Consider the following 21,494-nt stretch of genomic DNA (forward strand, 5'->3'; position numbering starts at 1 on the left):
TATACCACCATCGGACTATACAGTACGTCACAATTCCTTCGTGCATCACGGCGCATCACGCATCGTGCCTCGGAAGCGCAGTGTTAGTACAAGTTACAGATCTACTAATAGTACTCGCTCTGGCGAAATGGTTCATCCACAGGCTGTCCTCCCAAATGATGTCCAGCTCCAACTGCGGCTCATATTCAGACTTTCGTGTTGTGCAAAGCTTTTGCATCCCGGCACGATACCAGGCTACGGGTGTAGACACAATCATCCTCATTATTCGTGATCATCTATGGCATAGCGCCTCGTTCGACCCACGTTTTGAACTTCGAGCCTACAGGCTAGGTTCGATTAGTAAATGATCATCCACTCATTCGCCCCTGACGTAGAGAACCTTGCATCATGTCTCAGGGTTCAAGTTCTGGCTTGATTGGTTGATCATTACTAACCATCTACTAGCTAGTGCGTTCCTGAACTGTCTGGTTATAATACTGTGATACAGTCTGCAACGGTTCTTTGTTGTCTTCAGGTTTCCAGGACGATGTCAACACCTTTGCCCCTTTTCCTGGATAATGATGAACCCAAAAGACTTTCTCTTACCCGCAAGCTTGTCTTGTTAGTTATGTTTAGTCTTACTCAATTCATAGATATCGTGAATATCTCGGCTCTCTTATCTGCGGTCCCTGCACTTGAGGCGTCCACGGGTATGACTGAAATTCAATCCACTTGGGTATTTAGCGGATTCCGATTAACTTTTTCATCATTCCTGCTTATCGTGCGTGTTCATCCCGTGAAATCCTGACTTACACTTCAACGTATTGTTTCAGAGTGGCCGTCTCAGTGATGTATACAACTCAAGTTAGTGCTTTCATCGCTGTTCATGCTTGAGATACATGCTGAATGGCACGCAGAAATTATATTCATCGGAGGAACATCAAGTCTTGGCATTCTCTCGCTGTGCGCAGGGTTTGTTAACGCCACAGTCCCTTTCCTTATTCTCAGAGCAATGGCTGGAATAGGTGATCATTCTCGCTGATGTATTGTTTTTGACTGACGAAGGTCGCTTCTTAGCTTCTGCAATGACTATTCCCTCTGCCCTAAAGCTCCTGGTCAAGGTATTCCCAGACCCTCTCGAACAAGCTCGGGCAGTAGGGTTCTTCGCAGGATGCGGTGCGGTGGCCAACGGTGAGCATCTTGCATATCGTAAGCCGACCCTCATGGTTCTTTACATAGTGAGCGGTCTTGTGATCGGTGCAATGTTCGTTCAATGGGCGTCTTACCATTGGGTTTTTTGGTCTGTTGCATGCGCGGCTTTTCCGGTGGCTCTGGTTTGTATCTTCATGATACCAGCACATATCGGGAAGACTACAGGCATTCATAAGCCCAAAGCGGCGAAGTGGAAACATCTTGATTTAGTTGGCGTAAGCATCTTGACTGGTACGAATTTTTTCAGCATAATTACTATCTTTGTGTCGCTCATGAGGTTTGATAGTTGCCTTCATCTTATTCATTTTCGCCGTGACATCCGGTTCCACTGATGGTTGGAAATCCCCGGTAGTATTGATCTTCCTAATCGTTTCGATTGGGATGGTAGTTGGGTTTTTCTACTGGGAAACACTTTTACCTGTGGACCAAGCTGCCATGTATGTCAACGGAAATTCTGGGGTTAATCATTGGCTTATCCTGTACCAGACCACCACGGACATGGTTCTACAACAACTTCTCTGTTCTGTTCGCCACTGCACTTTTGCCATCTTTATGGTGGAGTGGGGTTATGTTTATTTTTAGCATCATGTGGCAAGATGTGTTCCATTGGTCCGTGATGTCGACAGCCGTCCACATGTAAGGTGTTCGTTGTCACTTCATATCGCCAACCATCAAGATTCTTTACTCTCTAGGTTGCCACTTGGTATCGTAGCATCCGCTGCGAGCTGCACGGGATCACTTTCTCGCATCTACAGCCCGAAGTGGATTATTCTTATCGGTCTATCGTTGTGCATAGTCGCCACCCTATTGCTAGCGCTTGGCGGGGGAAAGCCCGAAAACTATTGGCCGTATGTGTTCCCAGCATTTGTACTCGGCAGCGCCGGAGTCATGGTGGCTTTTTCACATACGAAGTAAGTTTCAAATATGTAATAGCAATCTTCCGAACACGATTTACTTGCTTCACAGCATTGCCATTTTCCAAGCAGCGCCTTCATCCATGTCAGGCACAGTTGGTGCCATGTTCAACGGCGCTCTTCAATTTGGATCCGCAATCGGCCTCGCTGCTATAACCTCGATAGAGACATCCGTGGAGGCCACTCATGGGGGTTCCTACGAGTACGCCGGAAGAGCTGCGTCGTTTTGGTTCCTCCTTGGAATTGTCGCTCTCCAATTCATTTTGATAGCAATCTTTTACGACCGCAGTACGGACCACAAACCCCAACCAAAGTATGACGACCCCACGAATTCTATATCACACAAGACGACGACCTGCAGCGAAAAGCCCAACGATACGAATGTAAACGCCGCGATCGAAGTAAACTAAAGTGTATATTTCTTTGGATGACTTTTCCAGACTTTGATTTCGATTACGCACCACTACTCTCTGAGGCCTGGGGCCAGTTCACTCATAGTTTACTTGTATAACATCACAAATAGGAACTTGACGTTTCTTACTGCTCATTGGTCGCAGAACAGGTGGACCTGGTAATCAGCATTGGGCAGCGGCTTATGTTGGCTATTCCGAACTCTTTCAATATATCATCGCCGCCCACGACAAACCCACAATCTACCCCGCGTTGAATCGCGACCTGCAAACGGGGTGGCTCGATTTTAGTCGCTGATTCACGCATCGGGGATGAAGATCGACTGCTTGCGGCGGCAAGTTGAACGCTTGTCTGATCTTGCTTATTACATGTTGGCCCTGGGGACGAGCCCTGCCTGGCAATTTCTTCGGGATAAATTGCGATGTGTGATGGTATGTGCACGTTGTGATGCAGGAGCTCGTAATCGAACGTGCTTTGGATTCCACGTCAGAAACATTGACCGGAACACATGGCGATTACTGGCAAGAGTGGACATCCGTTTGAACTTAGCCTTCAGCTCGGGGTCAGCAACTCTCTCCCAATGAGCATCGAGCTTATAGGTCAACGATAACATCGCTTACCTCGAAACTCGGCCCATCGTAAACCACATTTTATTCTCATCCTCCAGCCATTTCTCCCCTATAAACTGTAGGCCTCGTGCCGGTCCAATTGGAAATTTGCGCTGATGTCCCGCAACTTTTCCTACCTCCTCACTCATCCAAATAGTTGATCGCCTTGTCAAGAGAATGAACCACGAAATAAAGCATAAATCGGTATTCCTATCTCTTGCCGAAGAACCCTGGGTTTACATTCTAGGGCAGAGATAATCTTCGTCGCACACCTGTGGGTCGTTGTCATTGTCCTAAACAGAACGTCATTTACCTAACAATTCTGGATGATGGTCGTGGAGTTGCTCGTGTATGCATTCGATGTGAAGCTCAGGGGTTATAGGATGCATATCGCTTTGTGGCGCGACTCTTGCCGTTGGACTTCGAGGCCTTCGAAGACGTGGCACCTGCAAATTTGGGACTGGCAGCACTCAACAACATTCAGCGTGAATCTTCAAGCTTGAGTAAAAATGATTTCGACTTTAGAGCGCCGTCAGCAGTAGCATGCAAGGTCCAAATTTCATTCCCACCAGTTTTTGTTTTCTCGGAAACGACAGGTTGCTCGTTTTTCGCCGATAATATTGATTTGAAGTTGTATTCGATTGAGGATATGTCAGATGCCACAATTGCTGGCATGTTTCCTGTTGCCTTTCCAGTCGGTGGACTTGGAGAATGAGTATAGCTCACAGCCGGAGACGCAGACGCAAGCCCAGTCGGTGTACACCTCAGACCCTAACCATAGACTGCTATGCGTTTCCTCGGTGATTAATGATCCAAATTTCTTCATCTCCACGAAGATTTTCTTCGACATCGACCAAGCGGCGGCAACAATGCCATTACCATGGAAGCATTTGGGCCCTGGACATATTCGCTCTTTGAAGCATAAAGCACGAGACGAAATCAAAGTTCACGTCGACGGGAATTGGGTTTTGCTGGTGAATAAGACAATGGATAGATGATGATAGGATTTATTTGTTGTTTGGTTGTGAGGATATCGATACTACGGGCGGCCGACATACACCGTCGAAACCTTTTAAGTTTGAGGCTATTGTCATTTATTAGACTAGGGCCATGTCGACAAGTGAGGTGGTCCTTACCATTACTTCAAGTTAGATATTCAACAACTTTTGAGTTCTGTCAACGCGTCCGTGTCAATTATTCTCACGACTCCGATAGCTTCACGTCTTCCATGACATCCACGCGAGCCAAGGACTTCCTCACTAAAGAACTGTTCATTCAAAAAAATGTGGTACGAGGGACGTGTACCCAGAATGTTGAACGTCGACGTGATTATATTTTCCAGGTCACATTCCGGTCTTTGAGTCGCGAGCTCGGCATTCACGTCAATGACGCCAAGAAGTAAGCCACCCCGATAACTTCGTATTGAATGGAGTGCTACATCTGCATAGTGAGCTTGCCGCGTATCTAGCGGACACTGCAAACACCGGCACATCATTTGCAACGTACATGGTCTCTGGTGAAATCGCTCCGCCGCACAGCAATGGAAGCCAGGTCGATGCAATGGACGCCACTCATAGTACACACCAATCTGTAACGTGTTCTAAGATAGTTTTAGTGGACTGCGATAATCTGCGAGGTCCGTGTCGTTTGCTCTTCTACGCGCCTTGACGCTGACGAGAGGGGTTTGCCACAGATGCGAAAGCTCAATTCACCCGTATACATTCCGTCTATGTATACAGCTTGTCGCCCTCAGTTTTACGCGTAGGTGCTTCATGCAAGGGCAGGACCAAACACGCTCATGTCTGTGCAGGATGCTGGTTTGATTTGCCATCCGACTGTCAGCGTCCGGAATGCCGACATAAAGGGCAATCCTGCGCTCAATGGGAAGATAATCGGTGAACACGTGAAGGTTTTTATCGAATATTTTAGTTTCTCTTTACAGACTCACAATGACATAGATCAGGAATCCCAAAAATGTTTCTGCGGCATCATCATCAAAGACAACGTTAGATGCGAGGAAACCAGTTATCCCCCAGCCACATATCTTACCACAAAAATCTGAGCAGACGATGGACAAGGGTAAGCGGAACGAAGTGTCAAAGGGACAAGGAGCATGCAAAACCACTTGCTGCGACGAAAGAACAAATCAAGCCGAGTGGTAAACTAGATTGGAGTAAGGGTAAGAATAAGGAGCAGGACACTACATCAGGGGCACGCGTCAAGGACAAGGCCAAGCTTCAATTCAAACAGGATACTAAAACTTCGTCGTCTTCTGCAAAACTGGCTGATAAACCGTCGGGTAGTAGTGATGCGGGTCTACAATCGATGAAGAAGACACTTGCAGTCGAACCAAAGGTACGTCAGTAATATTATTTCTAGGGTCTATAATTGATCGTCATTTGACTCCAGCGAGCTACTAAGCGCAAATCACCTAATCCATCAGACTCAGATGTCGAACACAAACTAATGCCAAAAGACCGGAAGGTGATGTCTTCCGCAACGAGTAATGCAAGGGTGAAAAGGGGTGTTGTGTTGTCAGATGATGAGAATGAGGAAGTGCCGAGCAAGTCACGCAAAAATATCACCCGATCGACTTCAGACTCTGAGAGGAGCCTTGCGGCAATGATGGATATTGATGATGGTGCGTTGTCACAGACCATCCCTGATGCTATACTAATCAGCCAGTAGATCAAGTTGTCAGAGCATCCCGCTTGTCCTCTCGTCGCACCGATGATGAGGTAGACGATACTGGAGACGAGGTCGACCAGACTGACCTTGACGCTCTAATATCTAGCCTCGGCGAGGAAGAGGAAGAGGACGTCAAGCCGCAACCTAAGAAGAGGAAAACTAAGAAAGTAGTCCCCGTCGGGCGCAACGGTTTGAAGAAGCGTCGCGTTTTAAAAAGTCGCACCACCACCGATGCCAAAGGCTACATGCGTACGCTCACGATTCTTAAGTGATAAATATGCTATTCTTATGATAGTTTCCCAGAAACGGAAGATTATTCTTCGTATGAATCCGTCAGCGAAGAGGAAGCTGTGCCCGAGGAAGCGAAAAAGAGGAAATCTAGGAAAGTGGTTCCCGTCGGGCGCAACGGTTTGAAGAAACGTCGTGTCGTTAAAAATCGCACCACCACTGATGCCAAAGGTTACACTCGTATGTTGATCATTCCAAAGTGATAAATGCATTATTTCTCATTAGGTTTTTCCAGACACGGAAGAATACTCTTCGTATGAATCTGTCGTTGAAGATGAAGCTGTAGAAGCTGCGCCTGATGATGCGAAAAAGTTGAAAGGCAAGAAAAAGGCAGAATCAAAGTTGAAGGATGAGGCTGGGAATAAGCCGGTACAGGCTAATTCAAAGATCAAGGAGACGAGCTCCTTACGCGGGACTAAAACTAAGGCTGGGAAGGCACCGAAACCTGCTGGTCTTTTAAATTTCTTTGGACCCGACAAGTCGAAGAAATAGCGGTTAAATTACACTAGGGAGCAGGCATTGTAGACGTTATTCAGCTGAGATACAAGTACTTCTTGGATCATGTTGTCAAGGTCGACAGACGCAACAGCGGTTCAGTGGTCTAATGGTTATGATTTCTGTCTCACACACAGAAGGTTCTGAGTTCGATCCTCAGCTGAACCACTTTTTTGCAGTTGCTTGGTACGATTCTCCAGTGCGCTGTGGTCCTTAAATAGCAAGATATCTATACTACCGAAATCGAATAATTTCCTTGCTGATAGCGATATGGTGCGGGCGGTGTGAGCATAAGTATGAATAAACATAAACCGTAAGTTCCCTTATCAATATCTACCACCAGACGGCTCCCTTCATGATTCTCCTTCCCGTTCTGACTACCTTCGCTTTCAAGACCTCACCATCTGATCCAAAATCTGCTCCCACCTCTACGATGCCGCTTGGATGTTTGATTCTAATGAACTCGCCCTGCTTTACCTTCCCGAGACGCATTGACTCGGTCAAATCCCAAGCCAGCGTACCCTCAACTTTTGCGGCAACACCAAGGCACAGACCGACTGTCATGGGTACGGCTTTATGCAGGACGCCCATCGAGAATGCATGAATACCAATGTCATGATCTTGGTCACATGATGGTGACAGCACTGCAATTTTTGGCTGGGCTTGCATGTTAGGATCAAGGCCCATCTTAATTGCACCGGCCCGTCTGATGGCTTCCATCATTTCCCGCGAATTAGACGCTGAGAAATCAACGAGGGACGGAGGGCGAAGAACATGACACAAGTCCGCATATGTTACAAACACTGTGGGATTCGTTGCGTCAACGAGTGAGACTGGGATTTCTTGGTCATGTGTGTTCACGAAGTCGAGTGGCTTCCCTGTCGGAAGTAGTTTGCCGGTTCGCGCACCTGCTGGAGAAATAAATTCGAGGGTTATTTGTGAAGCCTTTCCCGGGACCCCTGCCATTGTGGTTTGGGGTAGGTCTAGTTTTGGATGTAGGATATCGCCAGAAAAGGATACAGAAAATGTGGTATCAATTGTTTTATTTGTATTCGTATTATGAACTCGAATGGTAGTGGTGGTCCCGGATAGAGTAGAAGGAGACCGGGAACATAATCCTTCGTCCATAGCGAATACACCAATCATACTAGAAAGGTTTCCACAGTTTCCAGAGAGATCGATGGTGGTATCACGGATGCCCACTTGAACAAAAGTGTACTCGGCATCGATGCCTTGCGCCCGCTGTTCCGCAGAGGCTGAGCCAACGACGCATATCTTGGACAGGCTCGATATACCACCTCCCATGCCATTAATCTGGAGACCATTGGCTGTATCCGGGGAGCCCATAATACCGAGGAAGATGGGGCCCCATTGCGATTGGTCTTCTGGAAGATGAGCCTTGTTCAAGAATACGCCTTTCGATGTTCCTCCACGAAGGAAGGTGGCTGGGATGGGGTTAAGAGTGGTGAATGTCCTGTGCAGATGATGCGACTTGGCAATGCGAACGGCGGTGGAGGGCAGCATGTCCACAAGACGTGGTACTAATATTTGATACTAGACTTGACAAGTCACCACTAAGTCCCCGACTCCCACGTTGGTGGAAGAGGGCTCTGTAGTAAAGATCAGATATTTAAAGGTTTAGGTGACTAAATCTTGACTAAATCTTGACTAAATCCGAGTCTATATTGATTTACATGACCACGTGATTACTTTATGCTGACTAATTCGTCTAGAAAGGTTTGATCTGACGAATTTCAATGTATAACAACTAACCCGCACACGCACACTCATTTTTCTTCCGTAGGAGCGGCTGGGTTCACTTTAATTAGTGAGAAGGAACTGGTCTCCCAATGGTTTTTGCAGGTAGCCTTAGGGCAAATAGCACGTCTTGCGCTAAACAATTACGCTCAAATTTCACCCGAGCATTGCACACGACTGTTCTACGATCGTCACAGGGATTGGGTACTCAAATAGCTGCTAGGTTAGCTAGCTCAAGACATTTTTCGACATCTCTCGTTACTCCTGCTCGTTCATCTCCTCTTATATCCTCTCCCCGCTGGCCAGGCAATAATAAACCCACCCCTCCAGCACCATCCGAACCCGAGAATGACGCGGCAGAATCGAGTAGCAATTCTGCTAAGCTTGACGGTGCAGATGACGAAAGTCCGGCAGGCTCATCTTCCCAGTCATCAACTCCACCGTCTTCTTCCTCCGGCGGAGATAGTAACGACGGTTCCGATTCACCACCACCACCTTCTCCACAGCCGACACCTACTCCCAGCTCAATAGCTAAACAATCTGTACCGGAGGTCTATCCCCAGGTTCTTGCTCTCCCCATCGCACGACGTCCTCTCTTTCCGGGATTTTACAAGGCTGTCGTTGTTCGTAATCCAGCTGTCGTTGCCGCTATCAAGGAGATGATGAAGCGAGGTCAACCTTATCTTGGCGCTTTCTTACTAAAGGACGAGCATACGGATAGCGACGTCATTACGGATATTAATTCGGTTCATCCAGTTGGTGTCTTTGCTCAGATTACCAGCGTGTTTGCTGCGAACAATGGTACTGGTGATGACAAGGAAGAGGGTCTCACCGCTGTTTTGTATCCACATCGTAGAATCAAGATAACGGAACTAATCAAGGCTGGTGAAAATACTAGTACCGCTCAAGTGCAGGAAGAGACGCAAACGGTTACCCCTCCTCCCACGCCCACTGAAGGTGATGTCGCCAAGATACCACAAGGTATGTTTATTACAACTCATGGCATCAAATAATTCAGTGTTCTTTTCAGGTCCTGTTCAGACCTCATTCCTACACAATCATGCCATCTCCATTGTTCAGGTAGACAACCTCGTAACACAACCATACAACAAAGACGACCAGTACATTCGTGCCTTTATGTCTGAAATTGTTTCCGTCTTCAAGGATATTGCCCAGCTCAACCCTCTCTTCCGCGACCAAATCACCAATTTCTCTATCAACCAGGTTGCGTCCAATGTCTTTGACGAGCCGGACAAGCTCGCAGATTTTGCGGCTGCTGTATCCTCTGGTGAGGTCGGAGAACTTCAAGACGTGCTCGAGAGTCTCGTCGTCGATGACCGTCTCCGCAAGGCCCTCCTTGTTCTCAAGAAAGAGCTTATTAATGCTCAGCTCCAGAGTAAACTCTCACGTGACGTGGATAGCAAGATTGCGAAGCGTCAACGCGAGTACTACCTGATGGAGCAGCTCAAAGGGATCAAAAAGGAACTCGGTATGGAATCAGATGGAAAGGACAAGCTCATTGAAAAATTCAAGGAGCGTGCCGCCTCATTAAAGATGCCAGAGGGCGTCCGGAAGGTTTTTGACGAGGAGCTCAACAAATTGATGGGACTGGAACCTGCTGCTTCAGAGGCGAATGTGACACGAAATTACCTTGAATGGCTTACTCAGGTACGCATTTTGCTAACATTCATTTTTTGTACTGACACCCGCATTACAGATACCATGGGGCCAGCACACACCTGAGAACTACTCCATTACACACGCCCAGAAAGTTCTTGATGAAGACCATTATGGCCTCAAAGACGTCAAAGACCGCATACTGGAGTTTCTTGCTGTTGGTAAGCTTCGGGGAACCGTCCAAGGCAAAATTATTTGCCTTGTTGGGCCTCCAGGCGTTGGCAAGACATCTATCGGCAAATCAATTGCCCGCGCGCTTAACAGACAATTTTTCCGCTTCTCGGTTGGTGGTTTGACGGATGTAGCAGAGATCAAGGGCCACCGGAGGACATATGTCGGTGCCCTTCCTGGAAAGATCATCCAGGCGTTAAAGAGGGTAGGAACTGAGAATCCGTTGGTCTTGATTGATGAAGTGGATAAGATCGGGCGAGGCATCAATGGGGATCCTGCTAGCGCGCTGCTTGAGATGTTGGACCCTGAACAAAACAACGGATTCTTGGATCACTAGTGAGTGTTTTTCATCATTTCACTTCACAACTTATATTCATCTTTCTAAGCATGGATGTTCCTGTCGATTTGTCACGCGTTCTGTTCGTCTGCACAGGTGGGTCATCCGGAGGATATTCCGTGTTGCTCGTACTTGTGCTAACACATCTTTCAGCTAACAACCTCGACACGATTCCAGCACCTCTCCTCGACCGTATGGAGGTCCTTGAGGTTAGCGGTTATGTCTCCGAAGAGAAATGTGTTATTGCCGAAAAGTACCTTGGACCGCAGGCAAAGGAAGCGTCAGGTTTGAAGGACACTGACATTGTACTCGAGCCCTCCACCGTCGATGTGCTCATCAAGTATTACTGCCGAGAAAGCGGTGTGCGGAATTTGAAGAAGCATATTGATAAGGTAAGGACTGCGCCAGTGTACTACGTGCATAACTCATGGGTGCTGTAGATCTACCGGAAGGCTGCACTGAAACTCATCCTCGACCTTGGCGAAACTGTCTTCCCTGAGCCAGTCTCAGCTGCATCTACCAGTGCATCTACCCCATCGAGTCCTGCCGATCCTCAGAACAAGACTGTGGAGTCTCAAGAACCACTTGCCAACCAGCCCAATGAGGTCACGTCGGAAGAGAGTACAGGCAATGAATCTAGCGACCGCAAAACTGTGACAACACAGGAACGCAAGCCATTACAGATTCCTGATGATATCCACGTCCGCATTACGCCGGAGAACTTGAAAGACTACGTTGGTCCACCTGTCTATCACAAAGACAGGATGTACGTGTCTCCTCCACCTCCAGGTGTCAGCACTGGTCTAGGATACTTGGGCAACGGGTCGGGCGCTGTTATGCCCGTCGAGGCCACTGTCTGTCCATTCTTTACGTTAATATGCAAATTATGCTCATTGTCCTTTACAGAGCATGCCTGGTAAGGGTGGGTTGCAGTTGACTGGTAAACTCGGCGAAGTTATTCGCGAGAGTGCGCAGATTGGGCTTAGTTGGGTCAAGGCACACGCATACGAACTTGGTATCACCAAGACTCCCGAGGAACAATTCCTCACGGACCGTGATATCCACGTCCACATGCCTGAGGGGAGTATCGGAAAAGAAGGTCCCAGTGCTGGGACTGCTATCTTATCAGCCTTTGTGTCTCTCTTCACCAAGACGAAGATCCACCCAGACATCGGTACGTTGTATTGCTAAGTTTTATTTCCAGCGACTCACATTTCTCATTTATCAGCCATGACTGGGGAGATATCGCTCGTCGGCCAAGTGCTTCCTGTCGGCGGTCTCAAGGAGAAGATCCTGGCTGCTCATCGCGCAGGTATAAAGACGATTCTAGCCCCCGCAGCGAACCGCGCTGATATCGAAGAGAACGTCCCGGAGAGTGTTAAGACAGGAATCCGCTTCGTATATGTCGAAGACGTACGGGAAGTCCTGTATGAAGTGTTCCGAGGTCAAGATATTGTTGAACGGTGGAAGGATACGTTATCGTTATAGTTTGATCCTCTGCTGCATCGTTACTTATTCTATTTCGTTCGATCGATCGACGAGTGGCCGATTGATCGCTTTTCTATCTGATTGCGCACTTGCATAACTAGATTTACTTTCACTTAACCGCACGGTATCCTGCAATGGCTGTATTTTACACAATAAACCCAACTCATGAGCTCATGGCACGGTTTTTGGTTGGTTGTGTGCGCTTGTTTTGCGTTGCACTTGACCGACTTTTGCAGAACCGAACATGCGTTCATCAGAACTTCATCCCACACTTCTGACATTGACCCACCATCACTGGTTGATTGAAGCATGCTGCACACCTTGTCTTCTGCTCGTTAATGTCCGCTTTCTCATAGAACTCCGAAAGAACGTCCATTTGTCTGTTCATGTGATGTGTCATGTGCGCCGCCGTAGGAGAAGAACTGTAAACTGTGCGTTCCCATATCTTTTCTCCATAGTAGTGATGATGATTTTTGGTTTCATCGACGACAAGAGGCACAGATCGTGCTGGAGTGACTCAATTCTCCGCATACCATGTGACGTATATCGAACATTGCAACTGAGGAAACGCCACGCATTCTCAGCAGGCTTGTCAGATTCTTCAGCGTACTTGCAAGGCTAGCAGCCGCGAGAGCATTCCGTTAGTCGATTCATATAGTCGCGGTCTAAAGTTAGATATGTGCTTCGTCCGAATCTAGCTCCTTATCGGCTCCACGTTCATATAATGAAGTTGGTTGTCACTGTCAAAAAATGTTTGCTTGGAAGGTCTCCCTGCTTCGTTTTTCATCATGCGCGACATCGATGATTCCGTAGTGCCTGGATCAGTTTACCTTGTCGACGTCCAGGAGAAAACGACGGTTGTGCACGCAGGAAATGATAGTGCCATTGTGCTCAGTCCGACGCCCTCCAATGATATCAATGATCCCCTGAACTGGAGTAGAGGTCGGAAACTTCTGCAGATCGTCTGCGTGATGATATGTGTGTTTTAAGGACTGACAGATGATGTATCGAATTCTTACTCGGTCTACAGACACAAGTGCTATTGGCATCGGGACGACCATGCTGTACTCGATCTTGCAGCCTATTTCGAATGATACGGGGATACCTCTTGCAACGCTTAATGCGGGCACAGGATACAGTGAGTTTGTCTCCACATTTCTCACCATGTCTATATTCAACAGTATCATTGTTGTCATGAAAAGTGTTTCTTTGTAGGTCGTCATCATTGTCCCTCATGATCGGTTAGATAACGTCGAAATACCAGTCTCAGGTTGGGGAGCGCTGATAAATCAACCGCTCGCTCTTACCTTTGGAAAGCGTGTCATATACTTGATTTCAGTCCTTGGCAACACTGTAAGAGCCTGCAACAACGAGAAATCGACAACTTGAAGTTTGACTAATGTTTGCTAGGCCATCTGTCTATTGACGCCGTACATTAGGACGGAAAGCCAGTGGTATGTTAGCTGAAAGGCCACTCGACGATCTCAATCATTCCCCACCAGGATCGCCAGCAAAATTGTGCAGGGTTATCTCTGCACTCCTATCGAAAGTTTGTGCGAAGTCAGCATTGCAGACGTGGTAAGCACACCAAGATTTCTGTTTTATTCAAACAAGCTGATTTCATTCAATAGTTCTTTGCGCATGAGCGTGGAACGTATATTGGACTTTACACGCTCTTTCTGTTTGGGTCGGTCTTGAGTGTGTAAACTTTGACTTGTGCTGACCTCGCGAGTAGGTCGAACTATTTTGCACCACTCATCGCTGGTGTAGGTACCAAATTGCACGTCTATTATAATTTTGTGCTAATTTTTGACCAAGTTCATATACGATGGCCAAGGATGGCATTGGGTGATGTACTGGGGTGCGATCATAAACTTCGGCTCCCTCGTAGTATTATTTTTCTTTATGGAAGAGGTATGCTATATGTGATAGTACTGGTGACTGCTTATGCCTAAGTATAGACGAACTTCATACGCAACACGAACGAAGCGACAGAAGCCGTACACTTCAGCACCAAAGCAGGTACCGAGAAAGACGACAAGGTGTCAACTATTTCATCTCCCCCTTCTGGGGATTTGTCAGGCATACCTAAAACGTATTTGCAACGGCTCGCTTTATTCGGTGGGCGGTATGCTTCAAACAAGCTGCTCTTCACGATGACGTACCGTCCTGTGATTCTGCTGCGCTTCCCTGTCATTTTTTGGTAAGCTGTCTGTTGGAAATGACGAGAACGCGAATTAACTTTTCAATAGGGCAGGGTTTCAGTATGGCACATGTCTCGTGTGGTATAACGTCCTGAATGCCACTTGTTCACTGATCCTCAGTGAACAACCCTATAACTTCAGAGCAAGCTTTGTCGGATTGACATACCTCGGCCCTTTGATTGGCATGTTTATTGGGCAAGTTTCTTCTGACTTGACCTAGTAATATATCTGACGTTGGCGCAGAACATTCTATAGCGGGTGGGTGGGTGATCGATTCGCTGTGAGATATGCTCGTCGAACGGGGGGTATCCGAGAGCCAGAGCATCGCCTTTGGCTCATGGTCGTATCGCTTCTTTTGTGTCCAGCTTCTCTCATCCTCTGGGGAGTTGGTGCGTCCAAGGGCATCAGCTGGGTCGGCCTCGTTTTTGGCATGGGCATCATTTCTTGCTCAACCGGTATTGGCTCTTCACTCTCTATAAACTACGCCCTAGATTCATATAAAGATATGAGTGGGGAGGTGATGATGGCTGTGATCCTTGTTCGCGTAAGTACGCCAACTCGTCACACTTTGCACCCATACTGAATATGGGTTTCCTTGAACGCAGAACACCCTTTCATTTGCTATTGTAGGTTCAAACACTTTCTTCACCTTAACATCTTGACGCGTGTTCTTACAGGGATATGGGATCACCCCTTGGCTTGACATGGATTACCAGAACGCGTTCATATCTGCGGGCTTCGTCGGGCTTGCCATTACGATGACTTTCCTCATTGTTATCAAGTGGGGAAAGAGTTGGAGAATAGCAAGTCGTAAAAGGTATTGGGAATATGTCGCTGATGGTACCCTTGGGCATTAGTCACATCACATAACAAGCTCATTCTCAAATGCTCGACGTCATCAACATATCGCGCAAATCGGACCGAAAGTTGCTTTAGGGTGCCGGCAAACGGAGCTTGCGGAAGTTTCTGGCACCACACGTCGAACTGAGCGCAGTCTGATTTCTCTTCTTTGTTCCCACCAACTTCATCGCCTCGAGCTCAAGCTCATTATCGTTTCGAATCTCCTTTCACACCCACTCGCCGCTCCCTTCCAATTCTCTGTTTTATGAACAATTGGTTTTATTTCATCCCGATCGTGTATATGGTGGCGCATATCACAGAACAACCTACGCCCATCCTCTACCAATATGATCAGTCACATTTGCTGCGTATGTTTGGAAGGTCAAACAGTCGATGTCGTGCTGATCATCTATCTCTCACACTCAGCATGCGTGGTAGTATGTCTCCAGAGTACATTCGCTGTCTTTGTTTCTTCTTCCGACTGTCTCGCTGACAAATATTCTTCCGCACAGACGCCTGCTATTCTGCTCCAATTGATCGCGGTGTTCTGTAGGATTGGGTATGATTCTCTACTAACTTCTTGGTTCACTGATGGCTGCCTATACTGTTACAGACGTGAGTCTGTTTGGAGTGTGTGCTACCTGAGGCTGGTCACTGATTCTTTTCTTCAAGCCGCATTATGCACTTCGTACAGAGCTGGACGAGTGCTTTGGTATTTCCAATGCTGGGTGTTGAGCTCGACAACCTCAGTGATGTTGACTTGACTGAAACATGTTACGAGGAGTCATCATCACTCAGTCGCATGCCATGTATCAAGGATATAGATATTTTTATTGCCATATTCCTGGAGTGGTAGCCATAATGATTCATGCACGTGCTTGATTGTCGACGAGAATAAACGTGTATGGGGCTCATTGATCTTTTCCGGCACTGATCACGGGTGCCAGATTAACTATGCGGAAGATATCCTACTCCTGAGTTCCATTACTTGGATACTTGGAATCACGTACGTGGGAGATCGGATCCTCGCACTATGTCTCGCAATTTGGATTGCTGTAAAACAGTGTCCCGAAGTAGATTTCGATGAGACGTTAGTAGGTCTGGGCAATATTTTTGTCGTAGTATTTATTCGAATAATCTTTATGGGTCTTGATCGAGCAGTGTACCGAACGGACAGGGTGCCGCCACCGAGCGTTGAGCAAACCGATTTATGTCTATTACTAATACCAATGAATTGCACCAAGTCTTATTCATTCTCAGGCTGGTCTATCAAAGTCCCAAGCTGCGGACAAAGTGCTCCATCTGCTCCAGTCAACTAAGTCGTCTTCATAAGACTCGCCTGTCCAAGCATTGGACTCCTTCCCCCATGCATTGCCGTCCCTGCTGATGTCCCACAAAAGATCAACGCCAGAGTCGGAAGAATACAAACCGCTTCCTCAGTCGAATCCCGGGTCGGTCGTCATCCTTCCGCCGACTACAGGACTCTCTCAAACAAATCATCTGCCGGTTCTTCCGGAGCACATTCTGATATCCTCTTCTTCTCCCCAGGCCTACCTCCATCTAGCAGCATCTGCCAATCTCCCATTATCTGGCCCTTGCTTTGATAGCCTCGATCTCCTCGGCCAACCTGCCAAACATGCATGCGCGTCGTAGTGAAGGTTTTCAACAGATGATGCTCCTTTGCTCCTTTTGGTTTTCTGACCTTTCTTTCATCTGTATACTCACGTGTCATAGCCCAGCCTCGACTTCAAGACGCTCAAAAACAGCGACCTGGCTCACATCCCCTGGCCCCACTGACCAATCTCCTGTGTATGGCCAATAGTATCCAAATCGTACCCCCATTCCTGTGCGATGCCGGCACACCACTCCTGGAACTCCTCGACCGTCCATTGGTCGTGGAGCCTAAACACCCTGTCTCTGCGTTTCGTAGGATCAGGGAAGCCAGGAGGGCTGAAATGCGTGTTGAACTCATGTGATGGGGTTGTCACGAGAAACAAACGAGGGTGGTACACACCCAAGATCATGGGCGCGAAATCACTAAGAATCACTTCTGGAAGGTGTTCAACGCTTGAGATGAAGGTATTAGAGATAAAATCGATGACAATACAGAAACACTTAGCTCTGCTTCCCCGTTCATCAGTGACGGATGCTTTCCACTCTTTGAAATCAAGTTTGACTTGAAGCTTGAAGGATTATCGCTGTCTGATTCGCATGAGAAGCCCTAATCATCAACCAAACTCAAAACAAACGTATGAAGCCCTCATTGTAGACGCCATCATGCTCCTAGGGATTCACGCAGATTGAAGCTGGATGCTGAAGTCACTGAGATCATTGCATCGTAGACTAAGCCCCCAGTACTTTGAAACAACCATTTCTTGTGTCTGTATGACCTACTACAGTCCTGGTTTGAGCAAGGTGTGAGATTATTGTGTTGGCTTGAACATTTGAAACAGGAAACGTAGTGATGATACCAGTGCCGAATCCAGACCGGGTCTCTGCTAGGCACTGCCTCTGCCGTCGTATGCGGTGTGCGATGTGTGCCAACTTTGAGCGTTCCTTAACTCATGATCTCAAGTGGCACGGTTTTCGGTTTTTGGTGGTTGTGTGTGCTTGTTATGCGTTGCACTTGACCAACTTTTGCAGAACCGAACACGCGTTCATCAGAACTTCATCCCACAGTTCTGACATTAGCCCGCTATCCTCCGCTATCGTTGGCTGATTGAAGCATGCTGCACACCTTATCTTCTACTTGTTAATACCCCGATTCTCATGGAACTCCGAAGGAACATCCACCCGTCTATTCAAGTGATGTCATGTCACTCTCATGTGCACTGCCGCAGGAGAAGTGCTGTAAACTGTGCGTCTCATATCTTTTCTCCATAGTAGTGATGATAAAAGTTTTGTTTCCGTCGAGGACAGATCGTTCAGAGTGACTCGAGTCTCCTCTCATTGATATGTGCGATATATATCAGATATTGCAACTAAGGAAATGCCATGCATTCTTAGGAGGCTCATATATGCTCCAGCATATAGTGCTTTCAGCACTAGCAGCCGCGAAAGCCCTCCGTCAGTCCATTACGAGAATACTTATCTCTAGTCACGGTCTAAAGTTAGATTTATGCTTCTCCCGAATTTAGCTTCTTATCGGCTCGCTCATATAATGAAGTTGTTCACCGCTGTCAAAAAATTTCGACTTGGAAGGTTTCCCCGCTTCGTTTTTCATCATGCACGACATCGATGATTCCGTAGTGCCTGGATCAGTTTACCTTGTCGACGTCCAGGAGAAAACGACGGTTGCGCACGCAGGGAATGATAGTGCCATTGTGCTCAGTCCGACGCCCTCCAATGATATCAATGATCCCCTGAACTGGAGTAGAGGTCGGAAACTTCTGCAGATCATCTGCGTGATGATATGTGTGTTTTAAGGACTGACAGATGATGTATTGAATTCTTACTCGGTCTACAGACACAAGCGCTATTGGCATCGGGACGACCGTGCTGTACTCTATCTTGCAGCCTATTTCCAATGATACAGGAATACCTCTTGCAACACTTAATGCTGGTACAGGATACAGTGAGCTTGTCTCCACATTTCTTACCACGTTTATATTCAATAGTATCGTCGTTGGCATGAAAAGTGTTTCTTTGTAAGTCGTCATCTTTTGTCCCTCGTGATCGGTCAGATGACGTTGAAATACCAGTCTTAGGCTGGGGAGCGCTGATAAATCAACCACTCGCTCTTACCTTCGGAAAGCGTGCTATATATCTGATTTCAGTCCTTGGCAACACTGTAAGAGCCTGCGACAACGAGATGACGACGACTTGAAGGTTGAATAATTTTTTGTAGGCCATTTGTTTGTTGACGCCGTACATTAAGACGGAAGGCCAGTGGTATGCAGCACATTTTTAGCCAAAAAGCCACTCGGTGATCTCGATCATTTTCCACCAGGATCGCCAGCAAAATTGTGCAGGGTTATCTCTGCACTCCTGTCGAGAGTCTATGCGAAGTCAGCATTGCAGATGTGGTAAGCACGCCATGATGTCTGTTTTTCAAAGCTGATTTCACCCAAATAGTTTTTTGCGCATGAGCGTGGAACGTATATTGGAATTTACACGCTTTTCCTGTTTGGGTCGGTCTTGAGTGTATAACTTTGACTTGTGCTGACCTCGCGAGTAGGTCGAACTACTTTGCACCACTCATCGCTGGTGTGGGTATTGAATTTCATATCGATTTCTGAGTTTTGTCCTAATCTTTGAACAAGTTCATATACGATGGCCAAGGATGGCATTGGGTGATGTACTGGGCTGCGATCATAAACTTCGGCTCCCTCATAGTATTGTTTTTCTTTATGGAAGAGGTACGCCATATGTAATTAGTTCTGATTATTGCTGATGCTTAAGTGTAGACCAACTTCATACGCAACACGAGCGAAGCGACAGAAGCCGTACACTTCAGCACCAAAGCAGGTACCGAGAAAGACGACAAGGTGTCGACTACTTCATCTCCTGTCTCCTCTGGGGATTTGTCAGGCACACCTAAAACATATTCGCAACGGCTCGCTTTATTCGGTGGGCGGTATGCTTCAAACAAGCTGCTCTTCACGATGACGTACCGTCCTGTGATTCTGCTGCGCTTCCCTGTCATTTTCTGGTAAGCTGTCCGTTGGAAATGATGAGAACGTGAATTAACTTTTCAATAGGGCAGGGTTTCAGTATGGAACATGTCTCGTGTGGTATAACGTCCTAAATGCCACTTGTTCACTGATCCTCAGTGAACAACCCTATAACTTCAGAGCAAGCTTTGTCGGATTGACATACCTTGGCCCTTTGATTGGCATGTTTATTGGGTAAATTTTTCTGAGTTGCGCTAGTAATATCTCTGACATTGGCGCAGAACATTCTATAGCGGGTGGGTGGGTGATCGATTTGCTGTGAGATATGCTCGTCGAACAGGGGGTATCCGAGAGCCAGAGCATCGCCTTTGGCTCATGGTCGTATCGCTTCTTTTGTGTCCAGCTTCTCTCATCCTCTGGGGAGTTGGTGCGTCCAAGGGCATCAGCTGGGTTGGCCTCGTTTTTGGCATGGGCATTATTTCTTGCTCGACTGGTATTGGCTCTTCACTCTCTATAAACTACGCCCTAGATTCATATAAAGATATGAGTGGGGAGGTGATGATGGCTGTGATCCTTGTTCGCGTAAGTACGCCAACTCGTCGCATTTTGCACTCATACCGAATATGGGTTTCCTTGAACGCAGAACACCCTTTCATTTGCTATTGTAGGTTCAAACACTTTCTTCACCTTAACATTTTGACGCGTATTCTTACAGGGATATGGGATCACCCCTTGGCTTGACATGGGTTACCAGAACACGTTCATATCTGCGGGCTTCGTCGGGCTTGCCATTACGATGACTTTCCTCATTGTTATCAAGTGGGGGAAGAGCTGGAGAATAGCAAGTCGTAAAAGGTATTGGGGATATGTCGCTGATGGTACCCTTGGGCATTAGACATATGAAAACCTAATTCTCAAAATGTTCAACGTCATCGACACATCGCGCACACCAGAACAGAAAGTTGCTTTAGGACGGAGCCTGTGGAAGTTTCTAGCATCACGCGTCGAGCTGAGCGCAGCCTGATCTCTCTTCTTCGTTCCCACCACCTTCACCCCCTCATTCTCGCTCCAAATATTCTTTCACAACCAATCGCCTCTCCCTTCTTAATGAAATGACCTGTTTATTTCATCGCGATCACGTACATAGTGGCGCATATCATAGAACAACCAAATTATGTTTGAGGCAAGTATTATTCAAAGTTTTGCCGGTCTGACACGATCGAATTCGCGATCAGTCCTACACACCAGGCAGCTCTAGCTGCACGCGTCCTACCCGAGCTACCCTCAGACCAGCCCAACCACCCTAAGATTCTGTCGACGAGCCAGTAGCCTCAGCACAGACACTGAAATATTATGCATCATACGATCCGTCGTAATCGAACAACCCTTGTGGGGAATCTGGCATGTCGGACATTACTTTTTGTGAGCAGGCGAATCCATGAATATGCGTATGGAAGATATTAACCTCTCTGGCGCCTCAGCAAGCCATCTTCACCTTAGAAGCTATTGACTCACCAATATCTACAGAAATCAACGCAGGAATCGACTGGCTTCGCCGGCCTTCCAATCCATTTGAGTATGCCAACCAAACATAGAAATTTGGAGTATGGCTCATACCCACCCGATGGCAAATTCATCTATCTCGTTCTTCTGACACACAGTGCATACGTTTTACGACACTGTTCAATTATTCTCTATGATTCACGCCTTGACTCAATGATTCATTCCCGATCTGATGCGGAGCGTGGCCAGTTTATTCAATACCTCCACCGTTACAAAATTCGGACATTCGACTATTATGTTCATCGCAA

General features: G+C 47.2%; 7 protein-coding genes and 1 non-coding gene across 8 annotated transcripts; 6 read left to right on the plus strand and 2 right to left on the minus strand.

The window, feature by feature from the left end:
- Window positions 1–526: 526 nt before the first annotated feature.
- On the plus strand, window positions 527–2,515 carry EDB93DRAFT_1252608 (major facilitator superfamily domain-containing protein; the record flags this gene model as incomplete). The annotated part of the gene is made up of 8 exons (XM_041453305.1): window positions 527–760; window positions 813–843; window positions 897–1,004; window positions 1,057–1,422; window positions 1,478–1,628; window positions 1,678–1,827; window positions 1,884–2,102; window positions 2,158–2,515. 8 exons carry the CDS (start codon window positions 527–529, stop codon window positions 2,513–2,515), a joined length of 1,617 nt encoding a protein of 538 aa, XP_041305402.1.
- A 1,837-nt stretch (window positions 2,516–4,352) lies between these two features.
- On the plus strand, window positions 4,353–6,592 carry EDB93DRAFT_1252609 (DNA polymerase subunit Cdc27-domain-containing protein; the record flags this gene model as incomplete). The annotated part of the gene is made up of 11 exons (XM_041453306.1): window positions 4,353–4,412; window positions 4,467–4,522; window positions 4,573–4,760; window positions 4,818–4,885; window positions 4,935–5,033; window positions 5,083–5,203; window positions 5,265–5,479; window positions 5,534–5,765; window positions 5,813–6,061; window positions 6,116–6,280; window positions 6,336–6,592. 11 exons carry the CDS (start codon window positions 4,353–4,355, stop codon window positions 6,590–6,592), a joined length of 1,710 nt encoding a protein of 569 aa, XP_041305403.1.
- Window positions 6,593–6,690: 98 nt separating this feature from the next.
- On the plus strand, window positions 6,691–6,763 carry EDB93DRAFT_t83. The gene has a single exon. It is a non-coding gene; the product is annotated as a tRNA-Val (tRNA).
- Window positions 6,764–6,928: 165 nt separating this feature from the next.
- On the minus strand, window positions 6,929–8,230 carry EDB93DRAFT_1229947 (PrpF protein; the record flags this gene model as incomplete). Its single annotated transcript, XM_041451272.1, has 1 exon — window positions 6,929–8,230. The coding sequence occupies exon 1, from the start codon at window positions 8,117–8,119 to the stop codon at window positions 6,929–6,931; it is 1,191 nt and encodes a 396-aa protein (XP_041305404.1). The 5' UTR covers window positions 8,120–8,230.
- Window positions 8,231–8,358: 128 nt separating this feature from the next.
- Window positions 8,359–12,297, plus strand: EDB93DRAFT_1160106 (Lon protease C-terminal proteolytic domain-containing protein). The gene is made up of 8 exons (XM_041450019.1): window positions 8,359–9,334; window positions 9,384–10,021; window positions 10,071–10,537; window positions 10,588–10,634; window positions 10,692–10,930; window positions 10,979–11,392; window positions 11,445–11,712; window positions 11,767–12,297. Exons 1-8 carry the CDS (start codon window positions 8,446–8,448, stop codon window positions 12,024–12,026), a joined length of 3,222 nt encoding a protein of 1,073 aa, XP_041305405.1. The 5' UTR covers window positions 8,359–8,445; the 3' UTR covers window positions 12,027–12,297.
- Window positions 12,298–12,731: 434 nt separating this feature from the next.
- EDB93DRAFT_638863 (major facilitator superfamily domain-containing protein) lies at window positions 12,732–15,211 on the plus strand. The gene is made up of 14 exons (XM_041456941.1): window positions 12,732–13,004; window positions 13,057–13,164; window positions 13,229–13,237; window positions 13,291–13,379; window positions 13,437–13,480; window positions 13,529–13,604; window positions 13,658–13,713; window positions 13,762–13,792; window positions 13,845–13,940; window positions 13,988–14,229; window positions 14,279–14,425; window positions 14,474–14,774; window positions 14,836–14,856; window positions 14,908–15,211. The coding sequence occupies exons 1-14, from the start codon at window positions 12,815–12,817 to the stop codon at window positions 15,085–15,087; spliced, it is 1,590 nt and encodes a 529-aa protein (XP_041305406.1). The 5' UTR covers window positions 12,732–12,814; the 3' UTR covers window positions 15,088–15,211.
- Window positions 15,212–16,884: 1,673 nt separating this feature from the next.
- EDB93DRAFT_1041398 (uncharacterized protein) lies at window positions 16,885–17,136 on the minus strand (the record flags this gene model as incomplete). Its single annotated transcript, XM_041444561.1, has 1 exon — window positions 16,885–17,136. A coding segment is annotated over one exon (252 nt), but the record flags the coding sequence as incomplete, so codon positions are not given.
- Window positions 17,137–18,294: 1,158 nt separating this feature from the next.
- Window positions 18,295–20,578, plus strand: EDB93DRAFT_1089520 (major facilitator superfamily domain-containing protein; the record flags this gene model as incomplete). The annotated part of the gene is made up of 13 exons (XM_041446214.1): window positions 18,295–18,484; window positions 18,537–18,644; window positions 18,772–18,860; window positions 18,918–18,961; window positions 19,020–19,095; window positions 19,145–19,200; window positions 19,248–19,278; window positions 19,333–19,428; window positions 19,477–19,721; window positions 19,771–19,917; window positions 19,965–20,265; window positions 20,327–20,347; window positions 20,399–20,578. The coding sequence occupies 13 exons, from the start codon at window positions 18,295–18,297 to the stop codon at window positions 20,576–20,578; spliced, it is 1,584 nt and encodes a 527-aa protein (XP_041305408.1).
- Between the last annotated feature and the right edge of the window lie 916 nt (window positions 20,579–21,494).

The sequence above is a fragment of the Suillus bovinus genome (assembly GCF_016758785.1).
Source record: "Suillus bovinus strain UH-Sbo-P2 chromosome Unknown EDB93scaffold_48, whole genome shotgun sequence".
Lineage (NCBI taxonomy): Eukaryota > Fungi > Basidiomycota > Agaricomycetes > Boletales > Suillaceae > Suillus > Suillus bovinus.

Coding starts and splice junctions, on each gene's coding strand:
- EDB93DRAFT_1160106 (XM_041450019.1), top strand. CDS start 8,446: ATGGTTTTTGCAGGTAGCCTTAGGGCAAATAGCACGTCTTGCGCTAAA. Junction 10,022..10,070: donor ACCTTGAATGGCTTACTCAG/GTACGCATTTTG, acceptor CCCGCATTACAG/ATACCATGGGGCCAGCACAC. Junction 11,393..11,444: donor TTATGCCCGTCGAGGCCACT/GTCTGTCCATTC, acceptor TGTCCTTTACAG/AGCATGCCTGGTAAGGGTGG.
- EDB93DRAFT_638863 (XM_041456941.1), top strand. CDS start 12,815: ATGCGCGACATCGATGATTCCGTAGTGCCTGGATCAGTTTACCTTGTC. Junction 13,605..13,657: donor AAGTCAGCATTGCAGACGTG/GTAAGCACACCA, acceptor TTCATTCAATAG/TTCTTTGCGCATGAGCGTGG. Junction 14,857..14,907: donor ACACCCTTTCATTTGCTATT/GTAGGTTCAAAC, acceptor GTGTTCTTACAG/GGATATGGGATCACCCCTTG.